The sequence below is a fragment of the Pelobates fuscus genome, chromosome 3, assembly GCF_036172605.1.
Source record: "Pelobates fuscus isolate aPelFus1 chromosome 3, aPelFus1.pri, whole genome shotgun sequence".
NCBI lineage: Eukaryota > Metazoa > Chordata > Amphibia > Anura > Pelobatidae > Pelobates > Pelobates fuscus.
This window is the reverse complement of record NC_086319.1, coordinates 390511730-390534180: the sequence shown is the minus strand read 5'-3', so window position 1 is coordinate 390534180 and position 22451 is coordinate 390511730. Positions and strand designations below refer to the sequence as shown.

At 39.3% G+C, this 22451-nt stretch overlaps 1 protein-coding gene across 2 annotated transcripts in view; it reads right to left on the bottom strand.

Moving 5' to 3' along the window:
- Window positions 1-3400: 3400 nt before the first annotated feature.
- The window catches only part of NAT16 (N-acetyltransferase 16 (putative)), a 28127-nt gene continuing 9076 nt past the window's right edge, over window positions 3401-22451 (bottom strand). For both annotated transcript variants that reach the window (XM_063449672.1, XM_063449671.1), the window contains exons 2-4: window positions 5953-6298; window positions 5211-5435; window positions 3401-5011 (exon numbers count right to left, since the gene is read on the bottom strand). In XM_063449672.1, the coding sequence (XP_063305742.1) occupies window positions 4460-5011; window positions 5211-5435; window positions 5953-6150 (975 nt within the window). In that variant the 5' untranslated portion in view covers window positions 6151-6298 and the 3' untranslated portion in view covers window positions 3401-4459. The remainder of the gene's footprint in view (window positions 5012-5210; window positions 5436-5952; window positions 6299-22451) is intronic.

Here is a 22451-nt window from a genome sequence, read left to right as displayed (position 1 = left end):
AGCCACACACAAAAAATGTCAGTGTATAATGGAACTTTCTTGGTTCAATGGAACATCCTCCAAATTGGAGATATCAGGGCCTATCATTAGGGACAAATTCTGGGAAATTGGAGTTTCTAAAAAATAGCAGTGTTTGAAGGTAACATCAAATACAAAGGGGAGCTTTTGAAGCCAAAACAAAAAAGCACAAAAGGAGACAGCAGAGGTGAGCATCAAACAGGAACATAGGAATAGTGTATAACGATCTGGGCTTAGATGTTAAGATGATGACTGCAGGATTTGAAAAAATGTCTATTTTATATCATTACCAGTGCTTCTGGTGTTCACACAGAGAGAGAGAGAGAGATGCCATCTATAAAGACAAAAACATTTTAAATGTGGCATATACTCAATAAAAGTGTATTCACTCATGGATCAGTGTATACATTAGATACATTTTCTGTGAATCTATAACTTCCTTTGTGGGTCAGTGTATACAGCAGGTATATTCTCTCTTTATAATCTCCTTGTGGGTCAGTGTATGCAGCAGGTATATTCTCTGTTTATAATCTCCTTGTGGGTCAGTGTATACAGCAGGTATATTCTCTGTTTATAATCTCCTTGTGGGTCAGTGTATATAGCAGGTATATTCTCTGTTTATAATCTCCCTGTGGGTCAGTGTTTACAGCAGGTATATTCTCTGTTTATAATCTCCTTGTGGGTCAGTGTATACAGCAGGTATATTCTCTGTTTATAATCTCCTTGTGGGTCAGTGTATACAGCAGGTATATTCTCTGTTTATAATCTCCTTGTGGGTCAGTGTATACAGCAGGTATATTCTCTGTTTATAATCTCCTTGTGGGTCAGTGTATACAGCAGGTATATTCTCTGTTTATATTCTCCTTGTGGGTCAGTGTATACAGCAGGTATATTCTATGTTTAGAATCTCCTTGTGGGTCAGTGTATACAGGAGGTATATTCTCTGTTTATAATCTCCTTGTGGGCCAGTGTATACAGCAGGTATATTCTCTGTTTATATTTTTCTTGTGGGTCAGTGTATACAGCAGGTATATTCTCTATGAATTTATAATTTTCCCTGTGGGTCAGTGTATACAGCAGGTATATTCTCTGTTTATAGTTTTCTTGTGGGTCAGTGTATATAGCAGGTATATTCTCTGTTTATATTTTTCTTGTGGGTCAGTGTATACAGCAGGTATATTCTCTGTTTATATTTTTCTTGTGGGTCAGTGTATATAGCAGGTATATTCTCTGTTTATATTTTTCTTGTGGGTCAGTGTATATAGCAGATATATTATCTGTAGGTTGATTATTTTTGCTTTATGACTTTATGTAATGGGTATATTCAGTATGGTCTGTTGTCATTGCATTTACATTTTGTTTACTATGGGGGTCACTCTAAGGGTACTGGGGCACTAAATGGGTACTGGGGCACAATATGACTAACTGGGCACAATTTGGGTGTACAGTTCACTCAGTGGTTTTTGGGGCATTATATGGGTGCTGGGGACAAGCTGGGTATGTAGAATGTCAAGTGTTATAGAATAAAAGCTGGATATTAGACTAATTTAAACAAAGTACCCCAATCTAATTCCAGCTGAGCTGACCTTGGGGCATGCCCTGTACTGCTCTGTTACTTTATATAGAACAATATTATGAAAAATATTAACAATAATTAAGCAAGTGCATGGCCAACCTTTGTGTTCCTTAGAATCTGTGGGTTCTTGGCCGGCCTCATGTCATAGATGAATTTATATAACTCATTTTTGTTTTGTTGACCTGTTTATACTCTGTAAAACTTACAAGTATAAAACATGTAGTCCTATTAAAGGGTTACACCAAACATCATGACTACTTCAGTGATTTGAAGTGGTTGTGGTGTCTGGAGTCTGTGTGCTGCCTTTTGCTAAGAAATGCTGCACATACTGAGTTTAACCCCTCTGCTGCATCAACAACAGTTCTGGCTGACTAATATGAATTCTGTGCATATTGGGCGTCTGACATCAGCACACACAGCGTGTTGGTAACAGGCGTTCAATGGCAGCAGGGACCCACCTCCGTGTCACCCATGCTGTCCCCTCAGATCGTGCTCCATGACATCACTTCATGACATCAGTGGAAGTGGATCGCCTGAGGGACGACTTGACTTCAGCGCTAAAACAAATATAAGTTTTTAGCCTTTTTAGGGGGGCGGGGCAGAGGGGTGACCAACACAGCAAGGGTCACTGTGACCAAAAACTGTGTTTTATGAAAACACTGTGTTTTGGTTCGAGTAGAAATTTACTCATATTTCATTTATGGGTCATAGAAGGTTCCAAAGATGTTGAGTCTGCCTAAGAGGGTTTTTTGGGGACAAATCCATTGCTGGTGTTCACTTTAAAAAGGTCATGCTTCATAATCCTTTGAGAATTCATTGATTTTTTGGGGTCAGGAATCTCTATCCCGACAAGTGCATGTGATCACTGTTTACAATAAAACTAAATATTATAATATCAATACCATTATCTGCAGTGCAAATTATTGCATACCTTCACACATCACATGTGTAAAGATAACTGTATTAAAATATGTCTGTATGTAGACAGGAACACACATATGTGTATGTATATATACACAGTGCAATACATTACCCTCCCCCCTCTTTCCATAAAAAAGTGCAATAAATATATAAATATATTATCACACACTCAAATATCTTAGTGCAGAGTATAAAACCCATACCCCTATGTAACCCATGTCACACCCCTTTCCCAGATGTGTGTATGTATATATATATATACACGTAATCACACACAGACACTGACACGCTCACACAGATACACACAGACAAATACATAGACATGCTCTCACACATAGAGTGCAACGTTAGCAATTTTTTTTTTTAGGAGAAATAACAATATTCTCACTTATGCTTTAAGTGTGTAATTATAATAATATGTTACGGATAAGATCTAACTCTGGCTATTATTTGGAATCATTGGCTGTTACTGTAAATATTAATGTGTTTATATTTTTTTTGTCTTTTATCAAGCTACTGTTGGGATAAAGCTTAGTACTAGTGTTAAAATTAATATTATGCTTATATTTTACTTGGGTATTTGTTTTTTTTTTTTTACTGTTTTGTCTTATATTTATTTTTTTGGTAAGAAGGCTAGTTTATGTTTGCCCTAGCAAAAATATGATATATATCATTAAAGAGTTTTGAATGTTGCCACCATAGGTGGTCCAAATGTCCAAATGCAAAGGCAAACCGAAGATTGGCTTTTGGTTTGTTTAAATTAACACAATTTTCTAAAAAAAAACATATTGGAAATGTCAATACATAAAAATAAAAATAAAAACATATAAACTACAAATAGACAAAATGACTGCCTACAAAACATGAAAAAGCATAAAGTGGCTTGTATTTTGATTGTGAGTCTTGCTGCATCTAAAAGCTTTGGAATGCTATTAATTCCTTCAATAGGAAGCAAAATATAAGCTAGTAGCAAATTAAAGGGACACTATAGTCACCAGAACAACTACAGCTTATTGTATTTGTTCTGGTGAATAGAATCATTACCTTAAGGCTTTTTGCTGTAAACACTATCTTTTCAGACAAAATGCAGTGTTTACATTACAGCCTAGGTATACCTTCACTGGCCACTCCTCAGATGGCTGTTAGAGATCCTTCCTGGGTCATGGCTGCCTAAAATGCATCCAAACATTCAGTATCTCCTCCCTCTGCATGCAGACACTGAACTTTCCTCATAGAGATGCATTGATTCAATTCATCTCTATGAGGAGATGCTGATTGGCCAGGGCTGTGTTTGAATCATGCTGGCTCTGCCCCTGATCTGCCTCTTTGTCAGCCAATCCTATGGGGCAGCACTGTGATTGGATCAGGCTACCGCTTCTGCTCATGTCAGCAAGCAGTGGGCAGGTCTAAAGGAAACAGGGACAATGCCTGCATCTTCAGGCTTGAATACAAGTAAGATGTTACTATATTTAGGGAGACATGAGGGGACCAGGGTGGCTTGATGTGTTCCTGACCCTATAGTGCTCCTTTAAAGCTTTTTAGTAAAATAAGGTACTGACAAGTTTTAGCAAGACTGATGAAAGCAGTAACTTTTGAGAAGAACCCTAATTAATTTCAGAAATATCTAAGTGTAGGTGTCTTTCGGTTTCTGCTTATAACATATTATTATACATACACACTTTTTTCCACTATGTACAGTGCAGCATCCTTTATAGCATATATACGTATATATGGGTGATGATCATGATGCGGGGGTTTGTTTTCTTGGGAAGGGCTATATATATATATATATAAATATGGATGTGTGGTGAGGGTACCAGCTGAGGGGAGTCAAATGTAAAAAGAAGGAACGTCTCAGCAAAGGGGAAGCAGTAAATATCTAGGGAAGAAGGCTTACTTGCCCATTCTAGCTGAGGAGTGTTTGGAGTGTTACCCCACAATCCTCTACATATCAGACTCGAGGAGGTATTGCTCTGTGTAACCTTTCTCCAAATGAAATCCCAGAACAGAGGTGCAGAAATCAGCCATGGGCCTCCACATGCTTGGAGGTAAGAAGAGCTGGCATTTAACATCACCTGGCAGGGACGGGGCAAATGCTGCCAGGTGGGAAAGAAGCTGCTCTTTTGTACCTCGAAGCCCTGAACCGAAGACATCAATGTTGAGGTAGAAGCAGAGGGGCCCTGCAGGGACTGGGAAAGGTGGAGTGCAGACAGTAGCCACCCGGGGCTGTGCAAGATCATCCGCCATCCAGCGCAGGGATTTGCGACGGAGTAGGTCATGGTTACCAGGCAGTGCCTGAAACGGTTGCCAGTCCTGGATGACGGTCTGGTTGGGGAGGAGGTCTTTCAAGATGCCTCCTCTTTCCAGGAAGACACTACGGACATGATCAGGATTCAGGAGAATGGGGGGTAGTGGGCAAGAAGGCCCAGGAGGTAAAGGAAGGGATGAGAGACGGGAAGAAAGTTCAGGTGCATTGAATTGGAGAAGCAGAATGCCCTGTGAGCAAATCACGGGAAAATAAAAGGACGAGCAAACAAGAAAAGTGGGTAAAGGAGAACAAAGAACAAGAAGAGCAGGAGGGATGGATGAGAAAGAGGGAGAAAGAAAAAAGTTGTCACATAGTTTGTATTATTACATTTACAATGTATCAACTTATTTTAATGGCTTAATCCCCATGTAATGTTCCCTTCCTTACCTGCTTTGCAATAACTCTGTATTTGGTCAGTTCCTTTGCCGTTAGTTTGTCGTCCCTCGTCAACCTCATCACTTTTACAGATGGATATCGATGCTTCACCAGTTGGCAGCAAAACCTCTGTAATACCCCTGCTACACCTCTACCACGCTCCCACGGGGCCACTCGGAGCCCCTCAAGAAGAGCCGTCTGTCCTCCATCCACAATAAACATGGAGAGAAGGGCAATCTGCAAAACAGATAGTTCAGTTATATGGGGGAACATGATTAGTGGGTTAAAAAAAAGTACAAAATGATTCAAGGTGACAGTAGCTCATTGAACAGGAAGAGAAACAGAATAAAATGATTTGGACACTATGTTTCTGATGCCAAGAGATTACATAGGGATCATGGGTTTGGACAGAAGTGGTGAGCCAGCAGTTGGGCAGTGTGCCAGTTCGAGGGTATAAGCAAGCAGATGGTGAGGTCAGAGGATATTAGAGAAGAAGGTTGCCAGAAAACACAAGTAATATGTGACAGAGAAATGGAAAACTGGTAAAATACACATAAACGGGAGATAAACAAGGACATTTATAATTTTTAGATGGTTACAGCAGTGACCATATATTCAAGTGAGATGGAGTAGGGATTACATAATTACATAGTTGAAATGAGACATGCATCCATCAAGTTGAGTTATTTAAAGAGATTGAAATTGTCAACAAAATGATACTTGAAATAGAGATTATATAGGTAGATCCCCTCACCACATTCCCTCCTTTCTTTGCAAGTACAACCATCCTGTCCTTCTCACCGATCCAGCTGTGGTATCTACTCGGCAAATAATCAAGACCCCCATAAATGCCATGGGACATAGATACGATCTCTTCAAACTCCTTGTCAGTGGCCAAAACAAATTCCAAATCCCCATCCTGGGGGGCACCAGGGACTGCCTCTAACTTCATGTGGAACTTTAGAATCCAAGGACACCCAGTGGTCAGAGAAAGTGAGCCAAACAAAGAGCCCAGAGTCAAGAGTCCACCACCAGAACAGATTACACTGGAAGACTCTGAATGCAAAAGAGGAAGTCACCAACCAACAGTCACAGGAGAGCTGAAACAAAAAAAGGATATATTTAGAATATACAGACATATTTGGCGTAGATCAGTCTTCTGCTAACACAGATGTTACTGAAAATCTGATTATGATCAGGTTATGTAGCTAATACAATGCAGAACGTTTTGTACCAAAGGTCATGAACAATGATGTGTGTGCTACTATTAATGAATGTTGTGACCAGCTAGTGAAGAACCTACACCAGATCCCTTCTTACATCCGTACGCATGTTTTATGAGAAAAGATTTGAATAATCACTAAGGGTAAACTGGCAAAAAAATATTTAGATTTCTTTATACCCTTGAGATAACATACATATATAATTAAAGTAGTAGTGGTATGTTACCTTTGACCAAACATTGCCAGAGTGTTTATGTCCAAATAAATATCATAACTCCCCACAGAGAGAAACACATTTGTCTTCTACAAGCTTTAGAAGAACCTACATAGTGTTTGAACAACTACCTCAATGGTGGAGCAATAAAAGACCAGTTGGACATATCGTGACATATCGTGATATTGAGTACTTTTGGAGTTTATGACTTTAACTTGAGTGACTACATGAAGTTGGGGCTTTGAGTACATGGATGGCCAAAACACAGATCCCAAACTTTAATAGAAGTATAAATTGTAGTTTTGTAGCCACTTGATGATTGCTTTCCGTCCAGTCCCTGCTCAAAACACGTTTCCTTCCTTTGCTGTATGTGTTGGATAAGACTGGAATGAAACAAACCTTTCATTATAATGGAAACACTTCAACCGGTCCTAATTAGGGCTCCAGATCCTGTGACTATTAAGTTAGTTCAGCATTATGTCCCTTTCCTATTAACCTAATAGATGCAGAAACTACAGCAAAACTGGAAACACTAATAGATATGAACTGTTTCACTCCCTGAGCCTACAAAATGAATAGGTTGGTGCTTGTTGCTGGGATATGTATAAAAAGTGGAATGGTTAACAGCTAAAACGTGCTTTAATCCTCCCACATTAAAGAAATAGGGCAATATAATTATGTATTAAAGAATTAATAGGCCTGTGGATTGAAGCTGTATTGAAAAGAAATTGTAAACCTGCTGATTGCAACTATAAATTAATACACACTTAGTTTTAGGGAGATATCATCCTTTTCTTGCTGTAATTTTTTATTGTAAAATAATTAAATTTCCAGTGTATGACTGAATATAAATACTAATATGAATTCATAAAAAAAAAAAAAAAACACATATCTTGCATACTCTCAAACCTAACATTACCCTTTATTGCAAAGCGGTAAGAGGACATTCTCGCTGCTAATGGCAGTATTCCCTCCAAGATGTCTTTCGACTTTGAAAGCTCTGGTTTAAACGAGTTGAGTGACTCCTTTCTTAACTGATTTAGGTCTTGGATTCCTACTGAGAGGGAACACATAGGGTTAATCTGCTTGCTAATAATTATAGACTTCAGTCACTCTGTTTATGCTGTTTGAGCTCTCTCTTGATTTTTATTTGAAAGATGATAATTGGGTCAGAGCCTCTGGGTACCCCAGGAGGTGTTTGGGGGTGGAAAAATAGAAAGCATTTGGGTCAAGGGCTTAAAGAGGTAAGGGGGAGGGGGATTAAAGGGAGAGTGATCAATGGGAAAGGGGGAAAGTGAAAGTGAGAGGGAAGGAGTGAGACTATAAATCCCCAGGAGAGAGATGAGAGAACGAGGGGTGATAAATAGCTATGGATTACAGGAGAAAAACGTATGGTTCGGAAAATGTGTCTAAACAGGAACATTCTAAAAGGTTTCCATGGTGACTGCTCGCCTTTTAGAATTTGAGCCCAGAATTGCTTTTTCAACCTAATCCCATAGTCCCAGATTTAATGTGACCCAATAGAAACCCACAATCTTTTTACAAACCTCCAACCGATAGCACTGCATTTTCTGACTCCATATTTAACCCTCTACCTGAAATTTCATTGCTGATTAGTTGGGCTCCAAACACACCCTAAAATTATGAGTGTGGTAATTATTCCCGATGGATGGACCATAAGATGATAACTTATCGAAAAGAGATAAAGGTAATAAGCTGCCAATACCCTCAGTTATCCGAAGCCAAACCCTTCCTGGCATACAATACTAGGACTCCTACTAGTCTCTCGATTTCGGAGGGACAGTCCAGATTTCAGGGTTCTGTCCAGCCTTCCTGATCTTATTCCCTGTGTCCCACATCTGAGGAATAAAACCAGGAAACTGTCCTTGAGCGGCACGGTGCCAGCGCATTAGCCCAGTACAAGGACCATGCAGAAAGTGTGTCAGCAATACTTTCTTCATGGTCCTGTATGTTGGGAGTCGGGAAGCTATCTGTCAACCTGCATGCTTGATGCCAGACTAACATGTCCCTTCATTGTGCCTTGTTTTCAGGGTGAAGCAAGTTGTGTCACACGTGACGTCCCCTCAAGGCTCACCCGTCCGGATCTCATACCTCCCAATGTAGGTACGCAATACCTAATGTAAACATACATGCTGTGTTCACAATGTCCCAATATTAGCAGATGGGACATGCAAATTGTCCCCTTATCTGAAAAACAGAGAATGGGACCAGGACCTCCTACTAACTGGGGAACAACTGACAAGTTAGCCTTTCACCAAAAAACAAGAAAAGAAGAATCCCTGGGGCTCTGGGTATTCCTTCAGATTAGGTACAAACCTACTCTATCATGTGGTGGGTTATACCTAAGGTCCTCTCTGCTGTGAGATTACGAATCCTTCACCTAATACAAGTTAATAATCAGTCATAGTAATGAAAACTAATAGTGAATGTCAGGATCCTATAGTCATATAGTCAGAAGTAAATACCAAAAATAAATAAATTTTTAACACAAAGAAGCCGTGATAATGGGTTTAATGGAGCTAAATATTAGATATTTCTTGCACGGGGAGCGGGAGTTGGGTCTCAGAGAGAAACAATGGTACTTCCGATTACACAGTATATCTCAGCCCAGACAGCTGCACATGGTAGTATGAAAGCTAAATATAACCCAGAACAGGCTAATTAGTGAGCTCATTACTGCCTCCCACAGACCAATCTGTTCCTCTCCCATATCACGCTGTCCTAAATACTGTGCACAGCACTGACAATACGCTCCATTATAAAATGACCACTGCCAGCTCTGTCATTATACAGAGAGCACTATCACTCTGTAATATACAGAGAGCCGTTTTATACATACAGTGTGAAACGATATCTTTAGAAATGTCCCTGCCTGGGATTATTGAAAGATATAGTCCCATGTGGCAGCTATTTCCTTGGACGGTGCTAAATCTGGCTTGACCATCCAGGTTTCAGGGTCCATCCTGCTTTTGTTCCCTTGTGCCCTGCATCTTGTGACACCAGGAATCTGTGCCCAGAAAGCGCAATGATGCTCCTGTGCTTTTGCCAATGGGGTCAGCATTCTAACCATGTGCACAGTGCTTATGCAGTGCTCTGTGATTGGTCCACCCTGAGTGGTCCCAGCCAGGATATTTATACCAGACAGACATGCCCCATCTGACTTGAACCCACCTTTTGTGTGATCACCTATTGTACATGTCGCTAATGACACATTTTACATTACTGGCATTACTGGAGCACCCCATTAGACCCATATACATCCTGTTCTAATTTCATACCTCCAAATATTGGGAAGTAAGTATTTCAGCTGCTTTCATTAAAATGGAGGCAAATACTGGTGCAAATCCCAACAATCGTTTATTTCCTGGTTCTACATGAAATTGGGCCTCCAGATTGCATTATTATGACACTTTTCATGTCACTGCATTAGACAGTGGCTGCTGCTTGTCACTCCATTATACCCCGTGTTTACGGCATCTGCACAACTCACTGGGTGGGATTCACTGTTTTGGGGTAAAAATTACAGAGGATGAGGAGCATGTATCATGTAGTGATCCCTAAGCTAAACATACAATTAGCATGTATACCAGTGGGAAAGATATGTAAAATAGCATCATTAAAACCAATGTGGCCTAATAAGACACTAAGGTCACCTTGATCACTTCGTCTCAGCCTGTGGTCCTGTCCTTTTACCCCGCAATGTAAAACATGGTAGTCTTTAAGAAACTGCATTGTTTACATTGCGGGGTTAAAATCCACCCACCTCGGGTGACTGTCTTCCTGAGAGCCCCTAGAGGCGCTTCCACTGCATTCACCGATTAAAGAGAGTTCATAGCGATGCTTTTTTTGAAATATCTGTACTATGGTACAGTGCCTAACAGCCACGTTTAACCCCTTAAGGACCAAACTTCTGGAATAAAAGGGAATCATGACATGTCACACGTGCCATGTGTCCTTAAGGGGTTAAAGGGTTATAAGTTAAAGTTAAAAAAAGAGAATTGGCAGAATAGCTGAGATCAAAATATAGTTGAGAATGTATATTCTAAAAATAGCACTGTTCTGTGTATAACTGACCATCATTTTACATAAAACTAGATTTACTTAACTTTTGAATAACAATTGATGTGCAGTTGTTATGCCAAAATAAATGTGGTGTATGTCCAAATGACTTTTTACCTTGCTTGCAGTTTGCTAAATGGCCACACGGGGGATCTATGATGACATTCTACTCGTACAGTACATGACTCACCAACTCCCCCTCCCTCCAAAAAAGACAATGACATTGTCACACTTTAAAGGACATTATACATTATGCTTGTCAAAGTCATGGATATGAATTTTGGAATATTTTCTCTTGCCCGCCTATTCTGCAGCACTATACAGTGGACGAACAAGACACACAAATGACAGACAAGTCGGTCCATTGTCCCTTCCTGTTATTTTATAATGTAATAATGCACAAACCCTTTTCTCACTTTTTTTGCACTTCTTTCTTCTTTTAGGTTATAACAATGTTTCGTTTCACAATTATATGTTAAAAAATATTTTGTCTATTAACTCTTTGTCTTCCTGTAAACTGTGCATAGATTTTCTAGAATATGGGTGGGAGACGGACTCGGAAGTCAATCTTACCGCATACTGTTTACAATCTTACTCCGTGTTCCTGTGACTCCTCGAAGCCTAATGTTCTTCAAAGTTTTAGTACGAAATTATAAAAAGCCTGAAAAACTCATATAGCATTCAGAAAAAAAAAATAACACAGAAAAAAGTTTAACGTTGATGTAATTAAATCAGCGTTATAAATAACTCTGCAAAACTGAACCATATTAAGTTGATTGCCAATTAGCAGTACAGTCAGCTGTACATTAGGTCTGACAATTATCACTATCACATGGGTATGAGTTTATGGCATTACATTAGCCAACTGGAATTCCAGGAGAGACCAAACAGTAAGTGGTCAAATTGCAATGCATGGGTTGCTTAAATAACGAAATAATCCATTGTATCAAGGAAATTGTTTCTTAATAACAGCATATGCCACACTTAGACTATATGCATAATCAAAGCTGGACAGTGTTCTCATGTTAAAAAATAAATAAATAGGGGTATCACAGATTGGCAGCAAAATGTCAAAAAGTAAAGCCTTTAAAATGAACACAGAATTATGACAACTATTGGAAATTTATAAAAAAAAATTTTAAAAATAAAACACAGATAACGTATAAATAGCCTGGAGTTAGGAGCACAAAATAGGGACCATGAGCTGTGGATGGGTCGTCTTTCATCTTATTTTCTATATTTGAGGATGATTTGAGGAGACTCTTCTTCTTGAAGATGTCTACAAACACTCTAAGCTGTAGACTTGTACAATAGAATTCCAAGAATGAAGCTTTTCTGAGGGCAAAGTAGGTATGTGCCTACTCTATAATCGCTCCTTTATATAGATTCTTTTTCATTTTTCCCCTTATTTTGACATTTCTTTTTTATTCCCTGTATTCATTAACCTTTTAGGGCTTCAGAATGTTTTTCTTTTCACTAATGAATTATTGAGCCAGTTGACCACTTCTGTAAACCTTTTCCCACCTGATGCTAACTTAAATATAACGTAACTTAAATATATTAATTTGTGTTGGCTAAAATCTGGCAGAGTATCATCGTAGACTACATTCACCAACCAATATCATGCCACGATTTCCAATCATTGGACCAAAAAGCTCATTCTTGTCTTCACTACTTGTATTCAAAAACTGTTTACCACCAGAGTTTTCTAATGCAATACATACCGTATACTTGAATTGTTTTAAACTGGTTGATATAAACTCTAGAATAAGGACTTCCTTTGGTCATGTTGAAATTGAACCGATCGAGAAACATCAAATTGTTTCACAGCTCTGGTTTGTTTGACCTTGAGAACCCAAGGTGATCTTTTAGTACAACCTTTAGACATTCCTACACACAGAAGCAGAGAAACTGTGATTGTTCTTGTTGCATACAGAGATGCCATTGAATTCTACACTATTCATCACTCGGTGGCAAAGATATATGAATAGTGAACTGGCACAAGTGTGTTCTTGCAATATCTTGCGCATATTGATTTTCAGAATGTGACAAATCAGAGCTGTGACACTGTAAATAACATTACATTGCAGCAGATGTAATGCTGTGAGCAAGGAACACCAGGGACAAGAGCAAATAAAATAACGAAAAGCTATTTCGACATTAATAATAAGGTTGCAGGGTCATCTGTGTTTATGCATCAAAAACGCACCTTCTCTTTGAATCAGTTAGTGGAAATTGAACAGAACTCACTGTCTATAGACACTGTGCTATCAAACTGTATAGATGCCCTTGAGCTGTGAATTTACAGCATCTGTATTCTACAACAGGGGTAGGTAACTTTCGTACTCCAGATGTTGTGGACCACATTTCCTATGATGCATTATGGGAGCTGTAGTTCACAACATATAGAGTACTGAAGGTTACCTACGCTCGCTCTAACGAGCATGAAAATTCGAGAAATGTATTTTTTTTTTCAATTCTTTATTTATTTGTGCGCAAATTGAACATTTGTACCTCGTCTGCCACAACAGCAGAGTGAGGGTATATACAGATATACATTTGTGTGACAAAGGTATATATAGAAGAAAAACAGTAATAGTTTCTAATGATAATACAGCACTTTTTTATGTATCCGCAGCGTTGGATAGGACATGTCAGAGATTGACTGGGTGCCTTTCAGGGTGCATTAAGCATGTCAGTACTCATGGGAGGTATTGAAGCTTTAGGTTGTGGGTCTGCGGCTAGGTTCGGAGGCAGGGTGATTTTTTTTTATTACAATGTCGTCATTAGTCTAGGCCACCGTTCCTTAGTGTGGTGGTTGTGCCCCTAACCAAGGGGGCTGCGGGGGGGGGGATTGCGGTCTCGCCGTTAGCTGTGTGGGTGCAGGTTCAGTGGGCAATGTCTGAGGTATATCCGGGTGCCCTTATGAGGGTTCTTAATTAGTTTGGGGGGGGTGGGCGAAGTGCCCTGTCGCCCAGGGTGGAAACCTAACCTACTCAACAGTGTACGACAAGTGTACCTTTAAAATAACACATTTAGCATACTAACATGAAAACAATATAAAACGAAACAGTCACTTCTTGTATAGCAAGCAGCCAGGCGGTGGATCAGGCCGGAGCTGGATGCCAGTGGGGTTCAGCTTTCAGGTTCTTCCCGTCCTTCTGGTGTTAGTGTGTCTGCAGTGGTAAGTCCCAGTGATTCAAGGAAGGATGAGGCGTCTGCAATCGAGGTCAATATGTGGGTAGTCCCATTAGGAATTGATAGGAGTGTGCCCGGTGTCCCCCACCTGTAGGTTATGTTGGCTGCTCGTAGTTGTTGGGTCACTTGGTGAAGCGATCGGCGCCATTGGAGGGTTGCCCTCCTTAGATCCTGGTAAAAGGTAAGGCTGAAGTTCTCAAACGTTAGTGGGGTTTTGCCCCGCAGTGCCGCCATTAATTGTCCCTTTTCAGAGGAAGATGTGCAGCGCAGTATAAGATCTCTAGCAGGTTGTGATGAGGCCCTTGGAGGGCCTGCGACCCTGTATATGCCATCGATTACCAGTTTGCGGGCTGTTGCTGGGGGTAAAATAGATGCCAGCAATCTTCTTGTGTAGTGCGGCAGCTCTTCAGCAGCAAAAGTGGTAGGGATGCCTCTAACTTTGATGTTGTTGCGTCTGTGACTGTTCTCAAGGACATTCAGGTGTAGTGCCATGTTGTGGTGAGATTTCTGGAGCTTATGTACTATGTCTTGTACATTGGTTAGGTTAGTTGAGACTTCGGCTATGTCAGTCTCCGTGGCCTGTACTCTGTCCTTTGTGCTTTGTAGGTCTGCCTTAAGTCCTGCTAGTTCTTTTGATAGAATTTTGTGAAAACCGTGTAATAGAATTTGCAGGTCGTGCTTTGTTGCTGGTGGCAATCCCTCTGGGGGCGCTGGTGGCAGTATGCAGAGGCTGTTTCCCCCTGCTTGTTCTGCCAGGCCTGTTTTGGTAGGCAATTCTCTCCCTCTGCCCCGGCTTTCATCCCTTCCCTTATGAATGATTTTAGCTTGGGCTATTTTCAGGATACCAATTTTGTTAATCTTTCCGATTCTGACATTCCTGACAAAGCGAGTTACTCAGCTCTCTGTTCTTCAATAGAGTTCGCTATAAAACTGTCAAATCTCCTTTCACCACAAGTTTAACTCTCTCTCTTTGCATCCCTTCTCCCAGGGTATCTCCTGCACTCTCTCTGGCTACTAATTATTATGTGTCCCATTGACACCTCTATACCCCAATAACAAATGTGTCTCTTTTATTGTGTCCCTCTCAGTTTTGCCCATTCGATATATATAACTTATTGACGCTGTATGAATGTATCACAGAGCCCTAAAAAAAAGCGTCGCAAGAGTATACTGAGAACGGGCAGCAGCTGAAATAGCCTGACCTTCAGTGGGTCTCCGCTCAGATCTCTAGCTGGTTTTTGCTCATCTTGTGCCATTACAGAGAGAACGTATTTGAAACATATCAGACTGGTCCCACCCATACGGGCAGTACAGATCCGAAATGCCTACATCAATACAGCTCTCAGTAATGTGCAGTGTACGAATGTATTTCAAAGATCCACAGTAATAAAACTCACAAACTCTTAGTAACACGTGTATTGCATGAGCGAATCACAGAACAATTACATTTTTAGAGAAATAATGGTTGGTACACTTTGAACCTTCCCTCTTTGTACAATGTCTGGTGGTGGATGGTAAGGCCACCCAAATTCTTAGTTTTTATTTAGTTTTTTTTTTTTTTTTTTTTTACATAAAGGACTAGTTACTTTATTTTTCACCTCACTATAGTGCCCCTGTCCTGTCACTAGTTCTATATAGAACTTGGGACAGTTCTAGAACTAGGGATAAGTGCCATAAATATGCATAAAATCAGTTTTACTCACTTTTTTCGCTTCCCGCAATGCCATCAAGGAGGCATTGGGAAACTGATGCACATGCAAGTTTGGCACGCGCAACCAAGCTTTCGCATAGGAAATCGTTGGGGTTTCCGTGTCACGTCACTGAGTTTTACTCGGTTAGTGCAGTGGAAGGGCCTCCAGTGGCTGTCAGGAAGGTAGCCAATGTAAACATTGCCGTTTCTAAAACTACGATGTCCCATTGAGGAATGGAAATATGCTGCTCTCCTTTCTGTTCGGTTCGTTTTTTTACTGTTTTACTGTTGTTTGAGGTTCTGCATGTTCTTGATAGCATGGTGACCAAGTAGTCTCTGGAAACAACTGATAATGAATCATGGTGTATGGAGGATTTGTGAAATCAGATGATATCAGTTTATAATAATTCTATCTAACTAGGTAGTTCTACGTTACGCCTAATCATGGTAGGTGGCAAACACAGGGCATGTAAAATACAATTTGGTAATAAATAATACGTATTCGGAGTGAGTCTTATTTCATGTTTCACAAGAGCCTCTCTCGTAAGACTCTCCCTTTGGCAGCCAGTGTTTGTATAGCCTTTTTAATTCTGTGATACGTCTAACTGATTCCAAGTTACTATGTACATTTTTATTGCTTCTCTTTACCCATAACAACTGCCAAAACATCTAATATGATTTATTATACGCGATACATAGTATTCCAACTAAAGGTTAGCTGTATTTTCGGCATTAGAGCTGCTCTGTTACTTTTGGGCTGTTAATGAAGATATAATCTTTATGCAAATCTCTTTTTTGTAATTTATTTGAAATGATATAGTTTTTCTGTCCCCATTTTCCATCAGTTATTAGTTGCAATAGCTGATAGGAACAAGCATCGTCTCATGATATGATAGATGCCCATGGCATCTTACCGGACAAGAACAAGACTATCTATGGAAGATTCCGCACATGAAGCCACCAGAGGCCAAAGAAGTATTATTATTATTAGCATTTATAGAGGGCCAACATATTCCGCAGTGCTTTATATTTATAATACAGAGAGAGCTTGAAGAAGGCCCTGCTCAAACTAACTTACAATCTTTAAGGATTTCATGAAGACATATGTATATTTTAGGTGTATTGCTTAGAGATACTTACTGGTCCCCCTAGTTTTCAGTTTCCATTAGGGGTATATCGAAAAGCAGCTTGCAAAAGTGGCAGTTCTCTTATCTGCTGTCTTTGCAAACCCTCCCCTTACAACCCGGCCCAGACTTTCTGTGGCTGTCCAATCACAGACTTCCCAATGCAGCTCAATGAGAAGTCTTTGCAAGGTAGGTGCTCTGGGCAATTGTTGCCTCCTGTGTTTAGCTCCACTGAGCTAACCAAACCAGGAAGTAACAGGAACAGTTGTCTGCAACAAGGCTAATTTATAATTTCTATAAATCGCCACTTTTTGTAAAATGAAAAGAGAGGACACACTCTTCACACAGATAGAATTCCAGTGAGTGAAAGTCGTCTAAGGGTCTAAAGTGAGCCTTTAACATACTTTTAATGCAGCAGTAAGAGGGCCCCACATTGTAGTTTAGCCCCGCCTCCAGGAGATCATTGCACATGTGCTGTCTCTCAATGAGCGCAATGCAATTAAGATGAGCACCCTATTGGTTGCCTAATTGAGAACTGGGAGATGGCAACGTATGAGCGTCATAAAATGTTGATTTCACTTGAAATAGGCACTTCGAAAATCCTGGACACTCTGTTGACCCTTAAAGTACTTCAGCAAGCTTTCAATAAATTAAATATTTTATAAAATATACAATAAATACTTATTTAATAATTATATATATATTTTTAAAATATTGTAAAGGGATTGAATTGAAAACAAACTTAATACATTGAGTGATAGATTTGTAATGCTCAAACTCTGTGCGTTTTCACCTCTGTATTTGAATTGCATTTTCATATGTCTTTATTGCTGCATTTTAAAACTGATTTAAATGTATGGTTTCATGACCTGATTTGCATTTTACAAATTATAACAATACATCATTTGAATGGGATTTCATTACATCTCTGGACTTTAGCCATCTGTGTAAATGATGATTTTTAATTACTGAAATATACAATCTTCCTTAGAACACCATCTCTGTGGAATCCTAAAAATATATTTATAACTTAACTGCGATCTAATAATATCGCTAGGATCTCACCGCCAGTTTGCGGTTCTGATCAATGAAAAACTTTCAGAAAGATAAAAATTTAAATAAAAACAATATAATCAATAAAATTGTTGCTTTCTATTATCTCTATTTTATTCTGCACGATGAACTTTTAAAAACAATCGGATTACAGGCATGATCAGCTGGTTCTCTCTAAAATGTTCGATGAAACTAAACAGGGGTTGCTTATATTGTTAGAATTATACTGGAAATTATAATAAAGTAATATTTCTATAAAGTCTAAAAATTCGCCAAGACCGAACAACCTTTCAGTAATAATCGAATGCAAAGCTTTTTAAAGGGATACTCCAGATGCTTAACGCGATTGCCCAGAGCACACCTGCCTTACAAATACTTCTCATTGAGCTGCATTGGGAAGTCAGTGATTGGACAGCCACAGAAAGTCTGGGCGGAGTCAGAATGGGAGGGTTTGCAAGGGCTGCTCTTGCAAGCTGTTTTTTTTTTTTTTTATAAATATATATGCACCCAATGAAAAAAAAAATGCAGAATTAAAAACTTGCATGTTTCCACTGAGGATATATTTACTAAACATTTTTTTTTAACCTTTAAGTGCCTTTTAAAATACATATATGTGTAATGTGCATATTGGCCTGCTGATCATGGCAGATTCAACTAGTGACAATCAATGTGCGTTGGACTCGGGGTCTTGGCATACCCGTTCTCTAAGATTGTTGTTGATGAGTCACTATGTTCATTTTACTCGATGAACTATGTGTTTCAGAAGTAAAACTGAGATCGTTAGGCGTCTGTACAAATGCAGAGACGAAGGTTCTCACAGCCCGTGTGGCCCCTGACAATTGTGTGTTGTTGTTTTTTGTGTGGGTTCACGTTTCCTAGGCTCTGTGGAAGCCCACATTTTGTATATTCACAGGGATCCAATGAGTGGGTGATTTGTCATTATCAATGATCTGTTTATGTGCCAAGAATTTGACAACATGTATTTATGCACACATTCTAATTAAGCGACTTGGTTTTGCTACTTCCGCGAATATTTAATTTATGTAGATTCTCTGAAACTGACTGCACTGAATACATCTCAACCAATTAAGACTTTTAATTATTGAAACATTATTTGGGATTGCATAATCTTACACCAACCTACTTACGTTAGGAATCTGTATTAATAATGCAATGTTGCAAATTAAACTGAAATTCTATTCCTTTTCTCATTTTATAACCATCACGTTACTTATCATTGAGCAGCAGAGGCACAGAGCTCTGACTAGGGGTGATGATGAACTACTAACCCCTCTATATGTTATGGTACTGTAACCCCTTTTACACCATACTAGATGATTGGATTATCCTTTACATTATGCCCTCTAAAATGGCTGATAATCTTCCTACCTTGTTATTTCATAACTTTAATCCCTTTTTTTGTTTTATTTCTGTACGACTTCGTATAGACACAAATATAATCTCCTGACTACAGTGGGTCTATCATTTTAACCCTGCAAGGTGAAACCACTGATTTGTAGATGGGGCAATGTTTTCGTTGCGAGGCTAAAAACACCTATAGTGCTTTCTTTCCCATAAGAGAATAGAATTTGACTCAGCTACTCGAAACCTCTATTTGTCTATGTATGTAGTGAGAGAAAAAAAAAAAATCAATGCGATTTGCATTGCAGAATAGGTTCTTGCGTGCGACTAATCATAACTATTCAAAGTGAGTTGTGCTGGATATCATTCAAATCTGGATGTCACAAAACAAATACACCACAAAGGGGCCAATTAACGTACATACAGTGACATAATAACACCCAATTATACACACATATTTCTAGACATGTTTTTGTGGACCTTGGGGAGGCTACAATGGCTGAATCGGTGGTAGTTCCGCCATTGGAATGTTGAACAGATCCCGGGACTCTTTATTGCTGGGATAGGAGCCCAGAACATGTGACAGTCCTGGCAAACTCAGGACAGTTGGCAACTATGAGAATGAGGGACACCAAAAAGGGTCCAAGGTGTCACAGTATAGATAAATATTACTCCAGATGAATCCATACACAGTGGGCCCTCACTGTGCCTCTTTATTATTTATCAGATTGTCCCGTTGCAATTGCATGTATAATTAGTTCCCCTTAGTACAGTGTTGCTTGTTTGTATAGGGAGAGGTATTAGCAGTAGAAAGAGGGAAGTGCTCATGCCATTGTACAGAACACTGGTGAGACCTCACTTGGAGTACTGTACACAGTACTGGAGACCCTATCTTCAGAAGGATATTGATACCTTAGAGAGAGTTCAAAGAAGGGCTACTAAACTGGTTCATGGATTGCAGGATAAAACTTACCAGGAAAGGTTAAAGGATCTTAACATGTATAGCTTGGAGGAAAGACGAGACAGGGGGGATATGATAGAAACATTTAAATACATAAAGGGAATCAACACAGTAAAGGAGGAGACTATATTTAAAAGAAGAAAAGCTACCACAACAAGAGGACATAGTCTTAAATTAGGGGGGCAAATGTTTACAAATAATATCAGGAAGTATTACTTTACTGAGAGGGTAGTGGATGCATGGAATAGCCTTCCAGCTGAAGTGGTAGAGGTTAACACAGTAAAGGAGTTTAAGCATGCGTGGGATAGGCATAAGGCTATCCTAACTATAAGATAAGGCCAGGGACTAATGAAAGTATTTTAAAATATTGGGCAGACTAGATGGGCTGAATGGTTCTTATCTGCCGTCACATTCTATGTTTCTATGTTTCTATGTTGCAGAAAATGCTTGTGCCTTGTAAATAAAAATAATTTTCATTAAAGAATTATTTTATTTTAATAATAGATTAACTGTTGTTTGCGATTAGTGGCCAGTGATAGGACATCAGCTGATACTCTCAACCAATCACCAGCAATGAATGAATCCCGTCTTTGCTCAGTTTGGTGGCCTGGCTGAGAAGCTAGAAAACAGTACGGGGAGCAACCTAGGTGTTAACCAATCAATAACAGTGTAACACATTAAAGGAAGACAGCTCCCAGTAATTGAAATGAAATTGTTTTGAGAGCAGAGAGACCCTTTAACTTTACTTGGCGGCAGTTCCCTTAAAGTACCCATTATTTATGTCACTTTGGAGGTGAGCTGTCACTTTTCTTGATATTAAACAGTTGAACCGTGGAATAAAACACGAAACTATTTTTGAAACCTCGCAAACATAAACAAAAATTAGTTTAAGATAATATTAGAAACCCTGGAAAGTTACAGTTCCCTACCCTATTAGATAGACTCTTCAGTTCCCTGTATTCCTATTTGATCCTAAGAGCTGCCTTTAGGTAGCCTTGTGACACCTTCTCCCACTCAGTGTAAAATGAATGCTTAAAATAAGTTTATACATACTAAGATGTATACAGCGTGTTCCACGCAGGCCATGTGGTTTACGGAATTAAATCTACAGACGTAACAAAGTTGCAAACCACAGTGAATTCAGAAATGTTTGGGTGCAATGGTAGAAGAAATAAATATAAATGATAAGTAATTATTACAATTTTTTTGTTATTTTTTTCATTATTTTAAATCAAGCCTCAGTATTTTAAGCCCATTTATTCCTTGTATTGTAATGCTAGTGTGGATGGTTACTTATATAGTGTCCCACATATAATTCATTAATTGTGGCTTACGTGGTGCCACCTTATCAGAAATGTGACGATAGAATCTCCTTTTTTCCATAATTACCAACCCACGCCCCAAAAAATACATCATGATGTCCTTGGATTGGGTAAACCCTACATGGATGGCTGTAGTCCAGGAGGTCCAACGAGATGATGACAAATACTTCTACAGTCTCTAGGCAGTAGCTCGGTCTATTTCGTGGTTACTCTAATTCTCACTACGAGGGAAGAACATTTGAAAAAGTGGAATAATATCACTAGGTACAAAGCCTCTATCTCGTTGAATAAGATGTTCATAGAAAAATTGGGAAGTGGAATTTATTACAAAGTACTATTTCAATAAAGCCTAAACATTGTGCAAAACGGAGTTACCGTCCAATAATAAGCAAAGGCAAAGCTTCTAAAGGGACACTTCAAACCCTTTGAGCTCTCTAGCTTGCTGATGTGCTTTATACGTGAAGAGTGTTGATTTTAGAGATTGGTATTTTTTATAAACGAACCTAGTTACAGCACCTGGCTGTCAATAAGACAACAGGTCCTGTTACTTCCTGTCATTGTAACTCAAGAGGCAGCAATTGCCCAGAGCACCTGTGTTGTGTTGCAAAGACTTGTCATTGAGCTGCATCGCAAAGTCTGTGATTGGACAGATACACAAAGTCTAAGCCGGGGAAAAAAAGGGAGGACTTGCAAAGGCTGCAGACAATAGATCTGCAGCTTTTACAAGCTGGTGTAGATATACCCCAATGATAAAATGCATAATTAAATACAGGTATGTTGCTTGTTTCAATTGGGGCATATCTACTAAATGGTGATTTGGTTATAATTCCTTTTTTTTTTTTTATTTGGTCAGTGGAGTGTCCCTAAAGGGATGTTCTAATGAGATTATAAACTTGCCAGAAGAGATGAGTTATGAGAGATCTCTTAAAGGATTAGAGACTAGAGGAGGTCAGAGAAAATGAGGTTAGTTGTTCCCTAGGGATGATGCTTCCACTGAGAAATCCTGATGGTGAGAATTAACGATGT